The sequence below is a fragment of the Oncorhynchus clarkii genome, chromosome 11, assembly GCF_045791955.1.
Source record: "Oncorhynchus clarkii lewisi isolate Uvic-CL-2024 chromosome 11, UVic_Ocla_1.0, whole genome shotgun sequence".
Classification (NCBI taxonomy): domain Eukaryota; kingdom Metazoa; phylum Chordata; class Actinopteri; order Salmoniformes; family Salmonidae; genus Oncorhynchus; species Oncorhynchus clarkii.
Window position 1 is genome coordinate 12,793,874 of NC_092157.1, and position 19,177 is coordinate 12,813,050.

General features: G+C 41.6%; 2 protein-coding genes across 2 annotated transcripts in view; one reads left to right on the forward strand and one right to left on the reverse strand.

Moving 5' to 3' along the window:
* The window catches only part of LOC139420213 (apoptosis regulator Bcl-2-like), a 69,863-nt gene extending 65,938 nt beyond the window's left edge, over window positions 1-3,925 (forward strand). The window contains exon 2 of the mRNA XM_071170059.1: window positions 3,042-3,925. Coding sequence (XP_071026160.1) covers window positions 3,042-3,170 — 129 coding nt within the window. The 3' untranslated portion in view covers window positions 3,171-3,925. The remainder of the gene's footprint in view (window positions 1-3,041) is intronic.
* Window positions 3,926-9,394: 5,469 nt separating this feature from the next.
* LOC139420616 (cytochrome c oxidase subunit 4I1, like) lies at window positions 9,395-18,289 on the reverse strand. The gene is made up of 5 exons (XM_071170814.1): window positions 18,213-18,289; window positions 17,186-17,279; window positions 16,363-16,530; window positions 14,698-14,829; window positions 9,395-9,771 (listed from the first exon to the last, which is right to left on the reverse strand). Exons 2-5 carry the CDS (start codon window positions 17,277-17,279, stop codon window positions 9,638-9,640), a joined length of 528 nt encoding a protein of 175 aa, XP_071026915.1. The 5' UTR covers window positions 18,213-18,289; the 3' UTR covers window positions 9,395-9,637.
* Between the last annotated feature and the right edge of the window lie 888 nt (window positions 18,290-19,177).

Below are 19,177 nucleotides of genomic sequence, written 5' to 3' on the forward strand. Positions count from 1 at the left end.
ATTCGAGAGAATGGAATAAACCATGACATCAAACCAGCGTTGGTATCTTTGTACTGACGTATGTCTATGTTTTGTACAGCTCTCTTGTCAGTGCTAGTGTATATCCCCATACTGTGGAAGCACGACAGTGGAAACAACTGTGAAAACAGGGAACCAGTGTGACATCTACTCTTTACAGTACATGCACAAGGTTGCTTTGTTAACGCTGGATATGCATGATCAACTGTACTCATCTGGACAACTGTTCCCCCAGCTGGAATGGATTCATGTAATTAGCCGTGATAGGACACGTTTAGGAATAAGCTAATGAGACAAGTAGACGCAGTTCCTATTGGGATGCTGTCATGCCTCTGTATGACCAGACTGAGCAATCAAGGAATTTCCCATGATGTCATCAATCTCTTTTTTTGCTGAGTGGTGGAAATGTAGAGAAATTGTTCTCGTAATTGAACACTTTGAATGAAGCACTTTTCGATTGATCACCTTTACTACAGTAAGCACCGTGGGTGAATATTGGAAGTGGGAAGGATGGCTATAAACATGATTTTTCTGGAAGAGAGGGGATTAAGTACATGATATGATGCAGTGCTCATCATACAAGACACAGGATATTGACCCGTGGCTGTCAGAGAAAAGATCCATGACGTGCTTTTTCCTCAGTGACATTTAGTGTAGAATGAGGGAAGGTATGTGTGTATGGGAAATTGTGATTACTCCAAGACTTAAATCCAACTTCGTTGGCCTATCCATTCTAACTAGAGGATGATTCTGGACTATGAAGAACGACTTGTGTGAGCTACACCTCTGGATAAATGGTACTGAATATTGCATCCGCGCTCTGACTTGAGCTAGCTCTTCTTTGCTCTCTGTCTCTACTCTTCCCTCCACGTCTCGTCTACTCTGACTGGTTTTGATGTGCAGCTGTGGGTTAACATCCCAGCACCAGAGCACGCCCCCCCCCCCCCCCTCCCCCCTTCTCTCTCTTTCCCAGCACCAGAGCACGCCCCCCCCCCTCCCCCCTTCTCTCTCTTTCCCAGCACCAGAGCACGCCCCCCCCCCCCTTCTCTCTCTTTCCCAGCACCAGAGCACGCCACCCCCCTTCTCTCTCTTTCCTCCCCTTCACGTCTCGTCATCTGCTCTAACTGGTTTTGATGTGCGGTGGTTGTGGGTTAACCTTCTCCCATGCAGGACGTTGGGGAAGCTTCCTTTTTGCAGTCTGTTACCCTCCTCCCAGGCAGCACGTTGTGGAACGCTGAACTCAGATGACGGGTTTGAGCTGCAGATGAGAGTCTGTGCCAAGTGTAATATGGTTCAAGTACGCTGCAATAAAAACAATGTGGCTTTACTTATTAAGCAGACTACTCCTCTGCGTATGGGGAGGTGGGGAAGAAATCGAAGGCATACTAGTATTCAATCTAGTTTCAAGTTTCAAGTTTGAATGTCACATGCACAAGTACAGTGAAATGCCTTACAATCTACCAACCAACCACACACACACACACACACACGCGCACGCACGCACGCACACACACACACACACTAGGATCTAGGGTTCTGGCCATAGAGTTCTGGCTGTAAAAAAGAAACACACACATTTGTGAATACAGTGTTACATACCCAGCTTTTACTGCACCGCCTGGGGTCACAGGTCACAGGTCACAACCACACACAGTAACAGTGTTTACAGTGATAAAACAGCCTTTGATGTCGACCAAAATACCTCAAACACTGGAGGCAGTCTAGCACCTGAGGCAGTATTACATCCTCTTAAACTAACTTTGGAAAGATTCCATCTAGAGGAGCTGCAGTGGGATTATATCGCATCAAATTACATTTTTTCCAACTAGTTATAAAAAGCTAAGTATTACCAGGAACAGAGATTCATGTCCCCTTGCTTATCATATTACAATTACACTACACTGAACAAGCAGGGGGAAGAACCTGAACATTTCCTTGTAACCGGTCCAGTGATCACATTTGGGGAAGAACCTGTTGCAAACCAAGATATGCTGAGATACATTTACATGTGGTTCATAGTCTTGTGGAATTTGATGTTTTGGTCTTACTATGCCTGGTATGCAAAGAAGGAGCGTAAATGTGTGTGTGTGTGTGTGTGTGTGTGTGTGTGTGTGTGTGTGTGTGTGTGTGTGTGTGTGTGTGTGTGTGTGTGTGTGTGTGTGTGTGTGTGTGTGTGTGTGTGTGTGTGTGTGTGTGTGTGAGGCATTAAACTGAGTCTCATTCTTACTGAGAGGTTGGCTGTGAGACATGGTCGTCTGTTCCTGTCTTTTGTCCCTATGTGTACCACAGACAGAGGAGGCTCAGGAGTAGAGCCACAGAGATCTGGGCCACATGCAGCCATTGTCATTGAGACCTTGCTGGACCAAGGCCCAGGGGGGTTTGGGTTTCCTGATGCCTAGTGCCTATACATACACTGACTGGACAAAACATTTCCATGACATAGACTGACCAGGTGAATCAGGTGAAAGCTATGACCCCTTATTGATGTCACTTGTGAAATCCACTTCAATCAGTGTAGATGAAGAGGAGACAGGTTAAAGAAGGATTTTTAAGCCTTGAGACAATTGAGACATGGATTGTGTATGTGTGCCACTCAGAGGGTGAATGGGCAAGACAAAAGATTTAAGTGCATTTAAATGGGGTATAGTAGAAGTTGCCGGGCGCACCGGTTTGTGTCAAGAACTGCAATGCTGCTGGGTTTTTCACGCTCAACAGTTTACCGTGTGTATCAAGAATGATCCCCCACCCAAAGGACATTCAGCCAACTTGATACAACTGTGGGGAGCATTGGAGACGAATTGAGGCTATTCTGAGGGCAAAATGGGTTGCAACACAATATTAGGAAGGTGTTCCTAATGTCTTGTACACTCGGGGCTTGATGGGACAAACTGATAATGTAACAAAGACACATACACAGCAGGTGAATGTTCAGTAACCAGAAAAAAGAACAGATGTAATGTTAAAGGGTGGCTTTGATGATGGTGATACTAACCTCTCTCTCTCCCCGTCTCTCTCTCTCTCAGGACGCCTTTGTGGAGATCTATGAGCAGCAGAGGATCTCTCACTCCTGGCCGTACTTAAAGACAGTGTTCGGCCTGGCCGCCCTGGGAGCCGCCGGAGTCACCATCGGAGCCTTGTTCACCCAGAAGTGATACAAAAGGCCCCAGAAGACCCTCCCCCTCGTCAATCGCCTGCTACCAGATGAAGGCTCCTTACCCAGTAGCCCCCCCCCCCCCAAAAAGGCACACAGCAAGTTTTCTTTCCAAAAAACTGGCAGCCTATAACTCTGCTGTGGACAGACTACAATATTTCGTCTCTCGTTCCTATCACCTTCTTTTTTCCTCATGTATCTTTGAAAGCACCTCACAGCTTAGCACTGCCCAGCCTGGGCCTGTAGCCTGGTTCTATCCCAGAGCTCCCGGCTCTTCAAATGAAACTGCACAACTCTGTTACTCCCCAACTGCCAACGGAACAGTTCTTTCATACTCTATGACCCATCCTCCTGCGAAATGAAAAGTACAGCCTTGTATATGCACACACACACAGATAGATGCACCCATGCATATTCTATACTACTGTAGGAGCTTAACAACAAGGAATATCTATGGAAAGATTGCATACATACTTGTTAGATAATTATACACTCATACATAGACACACACCAACAGACACAATGAATATTGCATTTTGGAGGTGAACATTTTCACACAAACTCAAGCGTGCGTTCTCACAACCAAATTACTTGTATGATGTATGGGTAATGAACATAACACAACAAGTGATTGTTTATCCATAAACTGAAAAACAAACTGTTTTTTTAGTTAACTGTTTTCAGCATGATTCTGTGGTACATGTAACATTGTAACATTGACACTGACCGAAAAGTAAAACAAAAACAAACAAAAAACATCCCAAATGTACAGTACACACCCAGCTTCCATCGCCAGCATGTGTGGTGAAGGTGGCCATTTTTGCCAGTGTCCATGTATGCATGATGACTTTTAATGACATGGAGCACGTTTGGCAGAATGATTGGTTCGGACAAAGTCAGGGTTGTGTTCAGTGGGCCCGAAATGGAAGAGAACCGCCCAAAACCAGGAGTTACAATCCAAACTTGTCCAATAAGAAATGCTCCTTTTTGTTTTTCGGCATATTAAACACAGCCTAGGTTTTTTCTCTGTGTTTGGTTGGTGAAAGCTCACTGTACACAAACCCCCCAAGGGAAGTTCAATCAACAGATGAATTCCTTATTAAAGCGCTGATTCATCCTCCCTGTTTCTCTCTTTGTGGAACTAATGTTGACAAGGAATGAAGGAATATTCTCCAGAGTTTCTCTCACGTATGTTCTGAGGGTAGGAGGCCCTTTTCAAGCACGCCTGAATGTATTTAGCCGGTCCCTACCCCTTGACCCAAACCCTTCAATGGGCCGTGCATCCTGTTTCTGTGTGAGCAGAGGGTGTTGAGAGAACCTAGATAAGCGTCATGTGGAGCATCATGACTTTCGCTGACCCACCTGGGAAAGGCCTTTCTCCCATTGGATGCTCCACAGAGAAAATACTGTTAATCCCAAGCAGCTGTGTGTGTGTGTGTGTGTGTGTGTGTGTGTGTGTGTGTGTGTGTGTGTGTGTGTGTGTGTGTGTGTGTGTGTGTGTGTGTGTGTGTGTGTGTGTGTGTGTGTGTGTGTGTGTGTGTGTGTGCGTGCGCTAACAGAGGAGCTACTGAAGCTGCTATGGGAAAACAAGGTTGATAGGGCTTTGGTTTAGTGATGGTCAGGAATCCCCTCCACCTCCCAACCAAGGTCACATATTGGTGCATTCCACAGGTGTGCTTCTGCTGTTACTATTCTGCTATTACACTCACCCTCTTAGCTACAGCATCTGCTCTTCTCTCTCAACGTATTGTCTTTTTATCGCCCTCTTTTCTTCACTTTTTCTGTCTCTCACACACACGCACACGCGCACGCACGCAGACAGACAGACAGACAGACAGACAGACACACGCGCGCGCGCACGCACTCACGCAGACAGACAGACAGACAGACAGACACACACACACACACACACACACGCACACACGACTCATTCTCTCCCTTCTCTCTCACACACATACGGCTCATTCTCTCTGTCTCTCTCTCTCTCTCTCTCTCACACACACACACGCGCATACAACTCATTCTCTCTCTTTCTCTCTCTCACACACACAGCTCATTCTCTCTCTCATTCTCTCTCATTCTCTCTCTCTCATTCTCTCTCATACATACACACAACTCATTATTTCTCTCTCTCTCGCACACACTAACGGCTCATTCTCTCTCATACACACACGGCTCATTCTCTCTGTCTCTCTCTCTCTCTCATTCTCTCTCTCTCCCATTCTCTCTCATACATACACACAACTCATTATTTCTCTCTCACACTCACGGCTCATTCTCTCTCTCTGACACACACACTCACGGCTCATTCTCTCTCTCTCACACACACACACACACACACACACACAACTCATCTCTCTCTCTCTCTCTCTCTCTCTCTCTCTCTCTCTCTCACATATGCTCATTCTCTCTCTCATACACACACGACTCATTCTCTCTCTCACACACACACACGGCTCATTCTCTCTCCATCTCTTTGTCACTATCTCTATCCCACTCTCTCACCCCCTCGTTTCCTGGCTTGTAATTCTTAATTGGCTAAAGCTAAGCCCAGACAAACAAACATATGGTACAGTGATAATGTTTTTTTTTTTAATGTTTTTTTTTAACCAAATCTGTCTGCTGCCACTTCCACCCAAGAGAGAGACGCATCGATCACCTGGTATCATATAACAACCCAATGATGGGAGGGTTGATTTCCCATCAGTGGAGGCAAAGACACTGAGGCACCACTCTTCCCATCAGGGAGACATTTAATTTTTAAAGCCTCTTATTGGACAGAGCTGGTGTTCCATGGCCTCTGGTTGGTTACTTCCGATGTCTACTGTAACTGCTGTCATTGGACCTTCTGAATTGCTATGTCCTGAAAAGCAGGGGTCGGTTCAGAAGGGTACAAGGCTAGGATTAAGATAGAAATGTATCGTGTATCTTGAGTTGAGATGAATTAGACTGCAACCCTGAAAGTCCAGTTGCAATGTCATTACAAATAATGCTGTGTAGTTTGCATATAGTATATTAACTAAAGGTTGTAGGATACACCATAGGGTAAATCTTTTTGACTGTTTCTGACGATTGTGTGATAAGACTGTTGAAGCTGAACTTTTTGTTTTTGTTGAAGCAGCTTTTTGTTTTCCCACTGCTCCCTCTCTTATCTAGCCAGACAGATCAGGTCATTCATTTTCCCACTGCTCCCTCTCTTATCTGGCCAGACAGATCAGGTCATTCATTTTCCCACTGCTCCCTCTCTTATCTGGCCCGACAGATCAGGTTGTTCATTTTCCCACTGCTCCCTCTCTTATCTGGCCAGACAGATCAGGTCATTCATTTTCCCACTGCTCCCTCTCTTATCTGGCTTGACAGATCAGGTCATTAATTTTCCCACTGCTCCCTCTCTTATCTGGCCAGACAGATCAGGTCATTCATTTTCCCACTGCTCCCTCTCTTATCTGGCTCGACAGATCAGGTCATTCATTTTCCCACTGCTCCCTCTCTTATCTGGCCAGACATATCAGGTCATTCATTTTCCCACTGCTCCCTCTCTTATCTGGCCAGACAGATCAGGTCATTCATTTTCATTTCAACTTCCATTGTCTTTTTTTTTGTTTCGATCCTCAGCTTTCACAGTTTACCTTTGCTACTCTGTAGGCTACGTGATAAAATTGCAAAGCTGGGGAAATCCTATAACACTGATCATAGCTACATTTTAATTTGCTTTTACTCATTAGACCACAGAGGTCCATGAGACGTCTTCCTAAAGCTGAGATTGGAGTGAGTAAAAATAGCAAAAATATAACAGGCACAAAATAATTGATGAATCATGATTTCCATGTGGAAATATCAAAATATATAAAGACAGACTTAAATACGATGCACATGCGTCTCGAGTAGGGCAGTATCAGTGATAGCAATACTATACTGCAGTTCATGGTCTTGTATCATCAGGAAAATGTCTGCAATGCAGAGTGGTGTGATGAGATCCATCAAGATCTCCAACTGCACTGAAGATCACAAATATGTTATTGAACTAACGTTTTTTAAACTTTTTCCTCTCTTCAGAAGGAAACAAAATAAGATTTGAACAGCACATAGGGATTGATTAGTTACTGGATATTGATCTGAACAAAAAACATGAAGAGGTGATAGTCAGCCTACCAATCGTACCAAAACATGAGTGAGGGCTAGGTCTATAAACCACGGTTTCTGTTTAATTGATATTTACGTGTTTAATTGATATTTCACTGCCAAGGCAGGAGTAGTTTTGATCATCTGTACACAGAGCTGCTAGTATTTGATTGTTCCACATTGTATTATGTCTATGTTGAAGAAGCCACATGAGAATTACTGAGGTGAGATGAAATTAAAGAGAGTCAGATATGGAAATAAACAAGAGAAAATGTTATCTTGTTTTGTGTATTCTTGGAGTCGAAGGACCTGTTTTGCATCTGTTGTTGACTAAAACTGAAACACGCAGGACAAACAGAAGAAAAGAAGATAGTTCTGTATCTTTTTTGACCTTCTGTTGTTGACTTCTTAGCAAACCAACTTTCTCAGTGAAATCTAAATAGATGCACACATAAAAAGGTTTACAATTAAGTTATTTTAATGATAATTCTGTATTTAGGCTACGCCTCTAGTCTCCATGGTAGTATCAAATTGTATAGCCATGCAATTTTCATTATGAATGACGATAACACTTTAATCTCTCACTCTTTTAAACTTGTCATATCTTTGATAGTAGTTCAAGCATGACTATCTGGTTATTTTTTTTTTAAACGGTTTTGAAGAAAAAAGCAACGCTTGGGATCGGAGTATGCCATGCATGACACAAGCATTCATGGGTATTTTTTCAATATTTTGTGTTCTTCTGACTAAAATATCTGTTTGATATGTATGCTTTGAAAGGAATTGGTAGCCTATCTCACTGACTTGGTTGAAAGTACTTTGGCTTTGTTTACACAGACAGACCAATTCCGATCTTTTGCCCAGTTCTTGTTCTTTTGATCAGTCAGATCTTTTTCCAGTAATTGGGCAAAAATAGCAGTATTGGCCTGCCTGGGTTTAACACAGCCTTTGAGACGAGTTGGGCATGAAATTTAAAAACATGCTAATATCCGGTACATTGACTTGCATCGGTTGTTGGTTAGACAACTGTGTGTGTGTGTGTGTGTGTGTGTGTGTGTGTGTGTGTGTGTGTGTGTGTGTGTGTGTGTGTGTGTGTGTGTGTGTGTGTGTGTGTGTGTGTGTGTGTGTGTGTGTGTGTGTGTGTGTGTGTGTGTGTGTGGGGGGGGGGATACCACTGGCTACTAAAGCTTCTGTGCGCACACAGACACACTTCAGGGTGGTATTTATCATAGCTTCCCCATTGCAGTATTACAGTAATAGTCACCTGAGGGAAGGAACAAAGCTGTGAAGTGTGACAATGACTCGTCGGGAGGTCGCTGGCATCAAAATGCACCCAGGTTTATGCCTGTACCAAATGGCAACCTCTGCTATCTATTTTACCTGCCTATCTACTGCTGTTGCAGCTGCTACAGAGGACGATGGTGATGATGATGATGATGATGGTAGTCATCGTTGATTACACTATGATCAGCCCTATGATTAAGATGATGATCTGTATTCATCCAACTGTGCCAGGGCAAGGCACAGTTTAATTACTATGTCTCCCTGGATAACCAGCTTCTGGCTCCAAATGAAGGCTGCTTTGACCCGTCTCAGCATCCCACACCCACAGGACTTAACCCCGTCCTCAGAATTCTGGTGTGGGAGCTACTTCCTGCCAAGAACTTGGGAATTAATTTAATTTGAGTCCAGAGCTATCACTGTTAAGAAGAAACTGTATGTAACACTTGAGCTACATAGGAGGAGAAGAAAGAGAATTTAAAATCATGTGGAAAAAATAAATTGTGTTTTTTTTAGTTAGCAGTTTCGCTTGCGGGGTAGTTAGTTGTGTGGATAGCAAGATAATTGCTGGCATCGAGGCCTGTTTTTTGCTAATTTTTTGGGCATCAAAAATGATGACGATCGCAGAATTTAAGACTGTGTTTAATTTCAGGGTTGGAACTGAATGTGGCGAACACGAGTATGTTTAGTTTAGCTTTTTCAGAGACAAAAAGGAATGCAATTCCAGAAACATGTGCTTAAAAACTCAGAAATTTTGCAGCAGCTTATCATCAGTTCCACAGAGATTTTGCAAGATGAACAAAATCTGACCTTTAAAGGAAATTGGTCACAGTATATGTTTATTTGGTTTATAGAATGAATCCATCTTAAAATAAGAATAGATGTTCAGCCCTGAAAGTGAAAGCAATGTTACTGAGGCACTTAAAGGGATAGTTCACTCGAAATACAAATGAACATGATTTCCCACTTACCTTTTAACGACAACCAAGGGAACTGGCAAAATCATGTTCATTTGTATTTAGAGTGAACTAACGCGACAAAAACGGCTCATATACACACAAGGTCCTATTTCCACTGCTTCTTCACGTAGTCCCAGTGATAGGCGAACCCACCGACGGGGTTTATCCTCATGTCAATCATTCTCTGGGTCTGCTTCTCCACCCATTCATCAGACAGAGTGTGAGGAACCTCGCCAAACACTGAGAAAGAGAGAGAGAATGAGAGAAAGTGAGAGGGAGAGAGAGGGAGAGAGAGGGAGAGAGAAGGAGAGAGAGAGTGAGAGAGAGATAGGGAAAGGGAGAGAGAAAAAAGTAGAGAGAAAAGGAGAGGGAAAGGGGAGAGAGAGAGAAAGACATGACTGTTGCATTAGACAATGTCAGTCTCAAGAGATAAAACGTGACTGTCTCCACACAATGGCAAAACTGTGTTGCAAGATGTTTTTGTGGATCATACAAGGACACAGAATGGGTAAACATCATTTATAAGAATCAATTGTTTATTGTTTCAAGAATCTTCCAGGACACTCTTCTTGTAAAAACATTGTCTCAGTGAGGCAAACAGTTTGGGCTTGTTTCCTGGACAGAGATTAAGCCTAGTCCAGGGCAATACAACTGGCATCAATGGAGGTTCTCCACTTTTTAGCCGAGGACTAGTATCATTAAACTGTATCCTGGAAAACCGGTCCACAGTCAGGTGTTTTGTGTTGTCTTCCTCAGTGCATTGGATGAGACATTGCATGAGACCAAAAAGGCATTAGGGTCTGAGTTTTGTGAGAAACCATTCATATCACTTTCCACAGATATATAGTCATCTTGAGGTAGTTCGTCTTGAGTGTCAGGCCATGTACACCAGTCCGTGCATAAGCAGAAGTGAACTCAGCTTCACTCGAGCTGAAGTAAAGAATCTATTATTTTAGGTTCGATATTAAAAGCACTTATGTTTTGAGTCTGCATGCATGAAGCTATGAAGTCATTCTGCTTAAATAATTTTACAGAAGGTGCAAGGTGGTTCAACCATGAACCATGACAATTTGACCAACTCAATGATCCCATTCGCCTTAAAGGGGATTGTTATTTCTACATCAAACAAATGTTCATTCCATTCAGTTACTAACTAACGGACACTCACTCAGCCACAAGACAGTTAACTTCACACATTAAATAATGGCATAAACAAATGTAAAACAGTTGATTGTACAAAATCCCCCTTGATAGCCCCCCCCCCAATCTAGTCTTCTTACTGCCGCTACACTGGAGGAAAAAGGGAAGGTAGTAATTAATCATGGCACCAGAGCGTACAGCAGACAGAAAAGTGCCAAATGCCCTTCTGTCACGTTATCTTCAGTAGTAGAGTGATTACACAATAAATAAATGAGTGTTAGTGAATTCCAGGGGCAGCATATTGTCTGAGAGTGAGCCCAGAGAGAGTGCAAAACATACAACCAACAGTTGGTTAGCAAGCTAGCCTGCCTAAACTCAGAAAACTGAAAAGGGTTCTTTGGCTGTCCACATAGGAGAACCCTTTGAAGAACCCTTGTTGGTTCCAGGTAGAAACCTTTAAGAACCAAAAAGAAACCAAAAATAATTTTACCTGGAACCAAAAAGGCTTCTCTTATGAGGACAGCTGAAGAACCCTTTTGGGACCCTTTTTTCTAAGAGTGTAACATCAACCAACAGTTAGCTAGCCCTAGCCTACGTAGCATTAAACAACAGTTAGCAAGCCTTAACCTACCTAGCAACAACCAACAGTTAGCTAGCCCTAGCCTGCCAAGCATCAACCGACAGTAAGCAAGCCTTAGCCTACCTTGTATCAACCAACAGTTCGCTAGCCCTAGTCTACGTAGCATTAAGCAACAGTTAGCTAGCTCTAGCCTACCATGCATCAACCAACAGTTAGCTAGCCCTAGCCTACATAGCATCAAACAACAGTTAGTTAGCCCTAGCCTACCTACAGCAGTATCAACCTTTTATCACATTTGTCTATAGATGACAGGTGTAGTGGAGAAATTGAGTGTGAAATTAATATATTATTATGTTATGAAACAGATGATCCCTATCAACTGTTAACAATGCTACTGTAAATCACAGGAGGTTGGTGGCACCTTAAGTGGGCAGAACGGGCTTGTGGTAAGGACTGGAGCAGAATCAGTGGAATGGTATCAAATACATCAAACACATTGGTTTCCAGGTGCCATTCCATTTGCTCTGTTCCGGCAAAGGGGAGCTGTCCACCCCTCAGCAGCTTACTGTGCTGTAAATACACTACACAGTGAGGAGGGTACTACTGTACTGTGCCAACTGAGAAGTAAAGCACCTATACCCATGGGAGAATTTCAACCTTCAATATTCCAATGCCTAGAGAGCTACTCTAACATCACAACGCTCCAATATCAAAACCAACCTTTGTGACAAAGTGATGCTATTGTGCTGAGGCACTCAAAGGCACACAAAACCATCAACTACAAGGAATACCAAACATTATTTAAGGGAGCATTCCCAAAATGGGAATTCTGTGGGAACGGTGAAAGCCACTTGTGTGTCGGAATGTGCCGGAGGCGGGCGGGAGTGAACCTGTATCCTGAGGGGAAGAGAGAGATTGGGAAAATCACCCTTGATCTTTATCCGCTCTCTTAGAAGAGTAGCGAGTAGTACAGTCTATCCAGGAAGCAACTATTTTTTTTCCCTAATTAGGTGGAGGGAGCCCCCTCAGCGTTGCATGCACCCTGCTTTTCAAGTCCCAACCTGAACTCCAAACTAAGGGAAATACCCCATCCTTAACTGAATTGGCTTCCCGTCTGTCTGTGGGTCTCTCTCTCTATCCGTGTATCAGTCTCTTAATTCCTCTTCCCTTTCAATTCCCTTTATCTCATTTACTCATTGACACACTTCACGTCAACCTATTTTTCTTTTGCACTCTCTCTTTTCTTTCATTTCTCCTTATTTCACTTGCCCTTTTTCTCCCTTGCTTTGCTTCTAACTCCATCTCTTTCCCTCTCCCTACCTTTGTTCCTCACTCTTGTCCCGTGTGTGTCTCTCTCTCTGTTCTCTGCCTCTTTCTCTGTGTTGTGGTCCTATTCATTTACAGGCTGGCTTTCTCCTGATATAGCATTTTACTTCCTCCCTGAACGCTATGGGGTTTCTCAAGGAGGAGATGGAGAGAAAGAGAGGGAATTTGTGCCAACAGATAGACACACGCACAACCTTGAAACTAGACCAGGTGCTCATCACCATCATTGTTAACAGGGTGTGTCTAGGGGGATTCCTCAACTGAAGCCCTGGCTCAAACACCAGAGTGTGTTGTGTGTTGTGTGTTGTGTGTGCTCTCTCTCTCTCTCTCTCTCTCTCTCTCTCTATCTCTCTCAGCATGATCCAATTATTCTAGCTTGTGGAGAGATTGAGTGAACTCTGTTAAACAGGGAGCGGGTGCTGCAGGTGAAGAGGCTGTGTCTACAGTCTGACACTGTGAATCTGAGATCTGCACTACAGTAGGCTAATAGAATACCAGAGTTGAGCATTTTCTTCCTGGTTGACTGAATATACACTTATTTAATAATCCCTAATATAAAGTATAACATTTTGGATTTCAGCCAAGCCATAATATGTTGTTTTTTTTCTTTAGCACATGGCCTATCGGTCTATAATAAAATATATATATATATATATTTTGTGATACAATGCTAATGTTATGATAATTCAATCAGAATCACTTGTACCGAGACCATTCTCTGTAACAACCCAACACTTCACCAAACTGTCTAGTGAAGTAACGTCTAGTAACACTTAGCTTAAACCCGTTCCATTTCCTCTGCATTATTTCCACAGTATTAGTGTGAGATGTCAGAAGAAGTCATTAAGACCAAATGTATAAAATTACAGAAATCAGCTGTATGCAATCTAACCAGGCCTTACTCTTTAGCTAGCTGACCATTAAACCAGGTCTAAGTAAAGTCAGTTGGCATAATCTGATATCAGTTATTATTATTCATGCTTATCATGTTATGTCATCATAATGAAAGCAGAAAACAATTTATAATACATTAATAAAATAAGACTGGTCTAGAAATACAACAATACAGCATCGAGTGTGTATTACAGGGACACTCAAGTGAGTCTACCTTTAAAGGCCCAGTGCAGTCACAATTCTGTGCCCTGTGTTTCATATCATATTATAAAATGTGTGGATCAAGCCCTGAATGCTGATTGGCTGAAAGTCGTGGTATACCAGACCGTATACCACAGGTATGACAAAACATTATTTTTTATTGTTCTAATTACGTTGGTAACCAGTTTATAATAGCAATAAGGCACCTTAGATGTTTGTGGTATATGGCCAATATACCAGAGCTAATGGCTGTGTCCTAGCACTCCACGTTGCATCGTGCATAAGAACAGCCCTTAGCCGTGGTATATTGGCAATATACCACAGCCCTTCAGGCCTTATTGCTTAATTGTACAACAGCTGATAAACGTTTAATCAGTGATATTTCCTGATAGTTACTGGTTGAAAATACAATCTACACAAGACCTTCTAATCAGCAGGTTTGCATGGGCAGGAGTGTCGGCTTTCCATGGTGACATCACCATGCGGTAAATTGGTTAATAGACCAACAACAAAGAGCGTTACAAACCTCTCTGCTAATAACAGGTTTCCTCTCCGCACTTAGACCACTCCCAGACAGTCCGAGCTAAATAAATTCTTTTTTTTTTGCTAAAAAGCTACTTTTGACCATTTTAATGGAAATCTATTACAGTACAGCTTTTTTTTTTTTTATCTATTACAGTAAAGCTTTTTTTTAATTTTTATCTATTACAGTACAGCTTTTTTGTTTTTTTAATCTATTACAGTACAGCTTTTTTGTTTTTTTAATCTATTACAGTACAGCTTTTTTGTTTTTTTAATCTATTACAGTACAGCTTTTTTTTTTTTTTTTTATCTATTACAGTAAGGTACTTAATTGTAACAAAGGAATTATTTGATATTGATAAATGATTTGACTTTGATATAAAAAAAAACAAAAAAACAACTACAATGGACTTTTAACTGGCCTAGGTTCAGCTCTCCCGATCCATTCTTTACCCACTATATAACAACAACTGAAATAATGACAAAGTTACAGGGAGACCCACCAAAGATCCTCTGCCACCAGACCAGCATGCCAGAGAAGCCCAGGAAGATGAAGACCCCACCCAGTACCGTCTTCCACTCACTGGAGCCTCTCCTCATCTCAGGGTAGGTCAGCTCATGGGTCAGACGGTACACTGTCAGACAACAGGAGGGATGGAGGGAGGGAGGGACACGAAGAGAGAACGAGAGAGACAGAGAAAGAGAGAGAGTTCATCAGGATTGCATATCAATGTTGAAATATTTTTTTGTAACTATCTGATTGAAAATGAAGAGGGTTTGATACATTATGTAATTCAAAATATTTATTTGCATAATTGCTTGATCCAAATCATATTTCATATTTAATTCTGATCAAAATTCAGGAGTCACTGTCTTTATTGTGAGAAGACAATATCTCTTTTGATTACAATATTATATGCAATATTATTGTAGCTTATTATCAAACTGGTAAATAATATCTCTTTGAGTTGTCATCTCATATGGGCAGCCTAGAATCTGTTCAGAACAATGCACCATGAGAAATAACTCTTGCATAAAGTGAGTTTATATTGCCACCTTGTGTTTGAACTAGACATTGTCAATATTCAAGTGATGTTCATGCAGATTCAACAGTAACAGTGATCTTTCACCTATTTCTGAATGTTAGTGGTCAGTATGACACCTTCACACATAACGTCCTAATCCTACGAAAAAAATAAAATTCCAAATCTAATCAAACCAATGTGGTCATAAAACAAGATTCCAACGTTAAACGCTCCGACTGAATCTATTGAGAGCTGAATCTATTGAGATGAATCTATTGAGAGTTGAATCTATTGACGGCTGAATCTATTGAGAGCTGAATCTATTGAGATGAATCTATTGAGAGTTGAATCTATTGAGATGAATCTATTGAGAGTTGAATCTTTTGAGAGCTGGATCTATTGAGAGCTGAATCTATTGAGATGAATCTATTGAGAGATGAATCTATTGAGAGCTGGATCTATTGAGAGCTGAATCTATTGAGATGAATCTATTGACGGCTGAATCTATTGACGGCTGAATCTATTGACAGCTGAATCTATTGAGAGATGAATCTATTGACAGCTGAATCTATTGAGAGATGAATCTATTGACAGCTGAATATATTGACGGCTGAAACTATTCTACCTTTGAAGCACTTCCAGAATATGTTTTTCAAAAGATTATTCCTACCCATTCACCTGCTATAAATCCAGTGTAGCCCAGTACACCATACTGTAGGTGTGTCTCTGAACTAAAGATGCACTATTACCCAGTGAGGGCTTCAAAAGAACTGTATACAGCCCTTTCCAACATAAAGGGAGAGCTTTCTTATCATGTACCAAACACCTGGGGCCAAAGTCCCTCATTGTATTGCATGAGGAAATGTGATTGTAATTTGTATTTGACACTGTCAAACATTTAGAAATAGTTCAATTCCTTCGTCTTTGTTTTCATATGAATGGATATTTGTTGACCCACCGAGGTCATTTCCATGAGGCACCAAACGGAAGCAAACTAACTGAAACAGGGGGTAACTACCTGGACTTGCCCAACAAGAAACTGCAATTGTCATTTTCCATTACAAAACTATTTAAAACAGTTTCTGTTGTGTGCCCTGATGAACATAATCCAGTTTTGAATGTGATTTGATCACTAGGATTTACATGCAATTTTCTCCTCCTTGGTGAGCTTGGTCCAGGGTCCCTTCTCCTTCTCCTTGAGCTGCCTCTGCTCTGAGTTGAGGTTCCTAACGAATGGAACGTCAGAGAGAGGAGTGTCTAGGCGGTTGTTGTACTGTGGCACTGAGGGGTCAAGCACATCAGGGCTCATATCTATATATTCGGACACAAAAACAGAGATAGACAGTGACATCAATGGTGTTTGGTAAACTGATTGGAAACTGTCTTTATTTGTAATGTTATATAATGTATTTCAAAGATCCAATCAAATTTAGCCTACGTTAACTCACACAGGACAGTCAATGATGTTATCACTCCCTCTACTGGCAGAATAGTGCGTAGTCCAGCGCCATACAGCACTCCCGATGACCTTGTGACATGGTTGGCGCAAAGACCAGACCTTGTGGAATGTGATATCCATATTGTGTGCCTTAACTGTCTGAGTGGCTCCAAAGCAAGTGGCACTTGACAGCTTAATCATTACACTATGCCAGTCTTGTCTGAAGCACAATTTGCGCGGATTGACAGTTTAATCATTATACTATGCCAGTCTTGTCCTAAACTCAATTTGCGAGGACACCCTTGCACTTACCAATTTCCACCCTGCTTATATCATGAAAACCAAACACTTTTAAAATGTGGCCAATGTGCATTGTGTAGCGGTTTAGGCAAGCACGTGTAAAAGTATGAACGCGCGTATTTACAAAGGTATTTGCTTAGGGGTAACCTATCAAATCAGACCTCGGGAGATTACCACTCTCTAATGTAGCCTAAACTGTGGGACATGAGATTTATAGGAAGAGTTTACCTTTTCCATGAGCAGCCTGCACGCTGCTGGTAGATGAAAGTGATCTCCAAAACCCGCTCTTCAGCCCGCGCACGAGTGCTCGAGAGGTCAACATCTGGACAGATACAAAGCTATGGTAAGGTCACTTTATACAAAGCAGTTGCAGTTATGGAAGGACATTTTACTCTTAACAGTTGCATAAAATACATAAACCCAGTTTCCACGTACGGTATTAATTTGGGGTGAAATGGTAAAATATTCAAATATAATTTTAAAGTTGATTTGGACGTTGTCAAAATCACATTATGGATGGATTTCCTAAATGAATGTTTCCTATGCAACACCAATGGAGCGCATATACAGTATTTGGGTCTGTTGAGTAAATCAATACACTACAAGAAGTCAAAGACAGCAGAAGTTGATTCGAAAATAGCGTCCAGGCGACTGTGCCTCGTATTGAGCAGGTGTCGGGAAAACTAAAGAATGCTGCTAACTCGAGTGTGAATGTGTGCGCACCGACTGTCACGTAGTGCTTTGGGTGCTAAGGAGTTGCTACATTTACAACAAGGGGGCGCGTGCATGAGATACTGTATGATGTTTTATTGTCAATTCTGCAAACCAAAAGGCCTTTTATTGTGCATTTGCACGTCTTATAATGCCAGACATTTGCCCAATAGCCTACGATAAATCATCTATAACAAAAAGAGCCAACAATCTCCTATGTTAGAATAATTTTGCTGACAATAAAATAGCCTATGCATTCAAAAACGACTTCACACGCTTGCACTTGTAATTTATTGAAATCTATTCATAGCGACAAACAATTCGTAGGCTACATGTAATTAATTAATGAATCAAGGTAGCCAATAAATCCAACTATTTGGGTTTTAAGACAAAGAACAAAATATTATCCAAGTATTACAGGTGGTCTATAGATATAGATATATCTGAATGTTGCACACTTGTTGCGTAAACGTGAGTGTACATTCATGTGCCATGAATAACAATAGAAGGCTTTATAAGAAATCATAATTTCTAAAATAATTACCTTTAAATAGGGATTTTATTCAGCTCCCTCTGTCTGTCCGATGTGCCTACGTGCTATCTCTATGGGAGTGTATGGACAATTTATAATGTCTATGTAGAGTTTTTAGTCAGGTGTCCCTCACTATCAGTAGAAACAACCAATGAGATGCTTTCAGGAAGCGCTCCAACTGAAGTTATTCTACTTGATTCCAAGCGTGAAGCGCCTGCCGTGTGACAGTCACTTGAACCATACCAGGATTGTGTTTACGTGAGGTTTACGTGAGGTTGATCAGAATCACATTCCAATAGCTCATATCAATAGGCTGTGTACTGCAAAGTATATCTAGTGTAGTTTTTAGCACATATCATAGGCTAATACGCACACATATGTGTTCGGAAAGACAGCGCGCGCGCTCACAAACCACTTTCGGAAGTGATACTTCCTGCACATTTCTCTCACGCTTTCATTTTGAATTTGTTCAAAATAACTTTCTTACATTGATTTGCCATACAGAACTACCATACAGAATTCAACAACTGAATTATCTGTTATTGATAAGAACCATTTTGCCAATCAGCTTGGCCATTATGCGTTCCAATCACCATGGATATTTTCATTGCAACTAACATTGACATTAGGCTGTGTTTAAAGTGGAGCAGTAAGCTTACTTTGTTTTCAGTGGCACTTAATAGCATTAACCCATCTTGTATTCTAGTAGCTTATTCATTTACATAACTAGGCATAGCCTGACCTTTCTCCCACTCTTTTAAATGTGTCTGAGTTTCCTTTTGTTTGAATGGTCAGGCAGATTTGAAAACCCATCAATTTCCCTGACCCCAGTTTTTCAAAAGTTATATCGGATTTTAGCAATCAGATAGGATTAAATGTAACAATTGGGTTTTGCAAACCTGAAAAATGTGTTTCTGATCCTCCAGATAGGGATTCAGATTGGTATTTTTCAAAGGTGATTAGGATAGCATTGATCC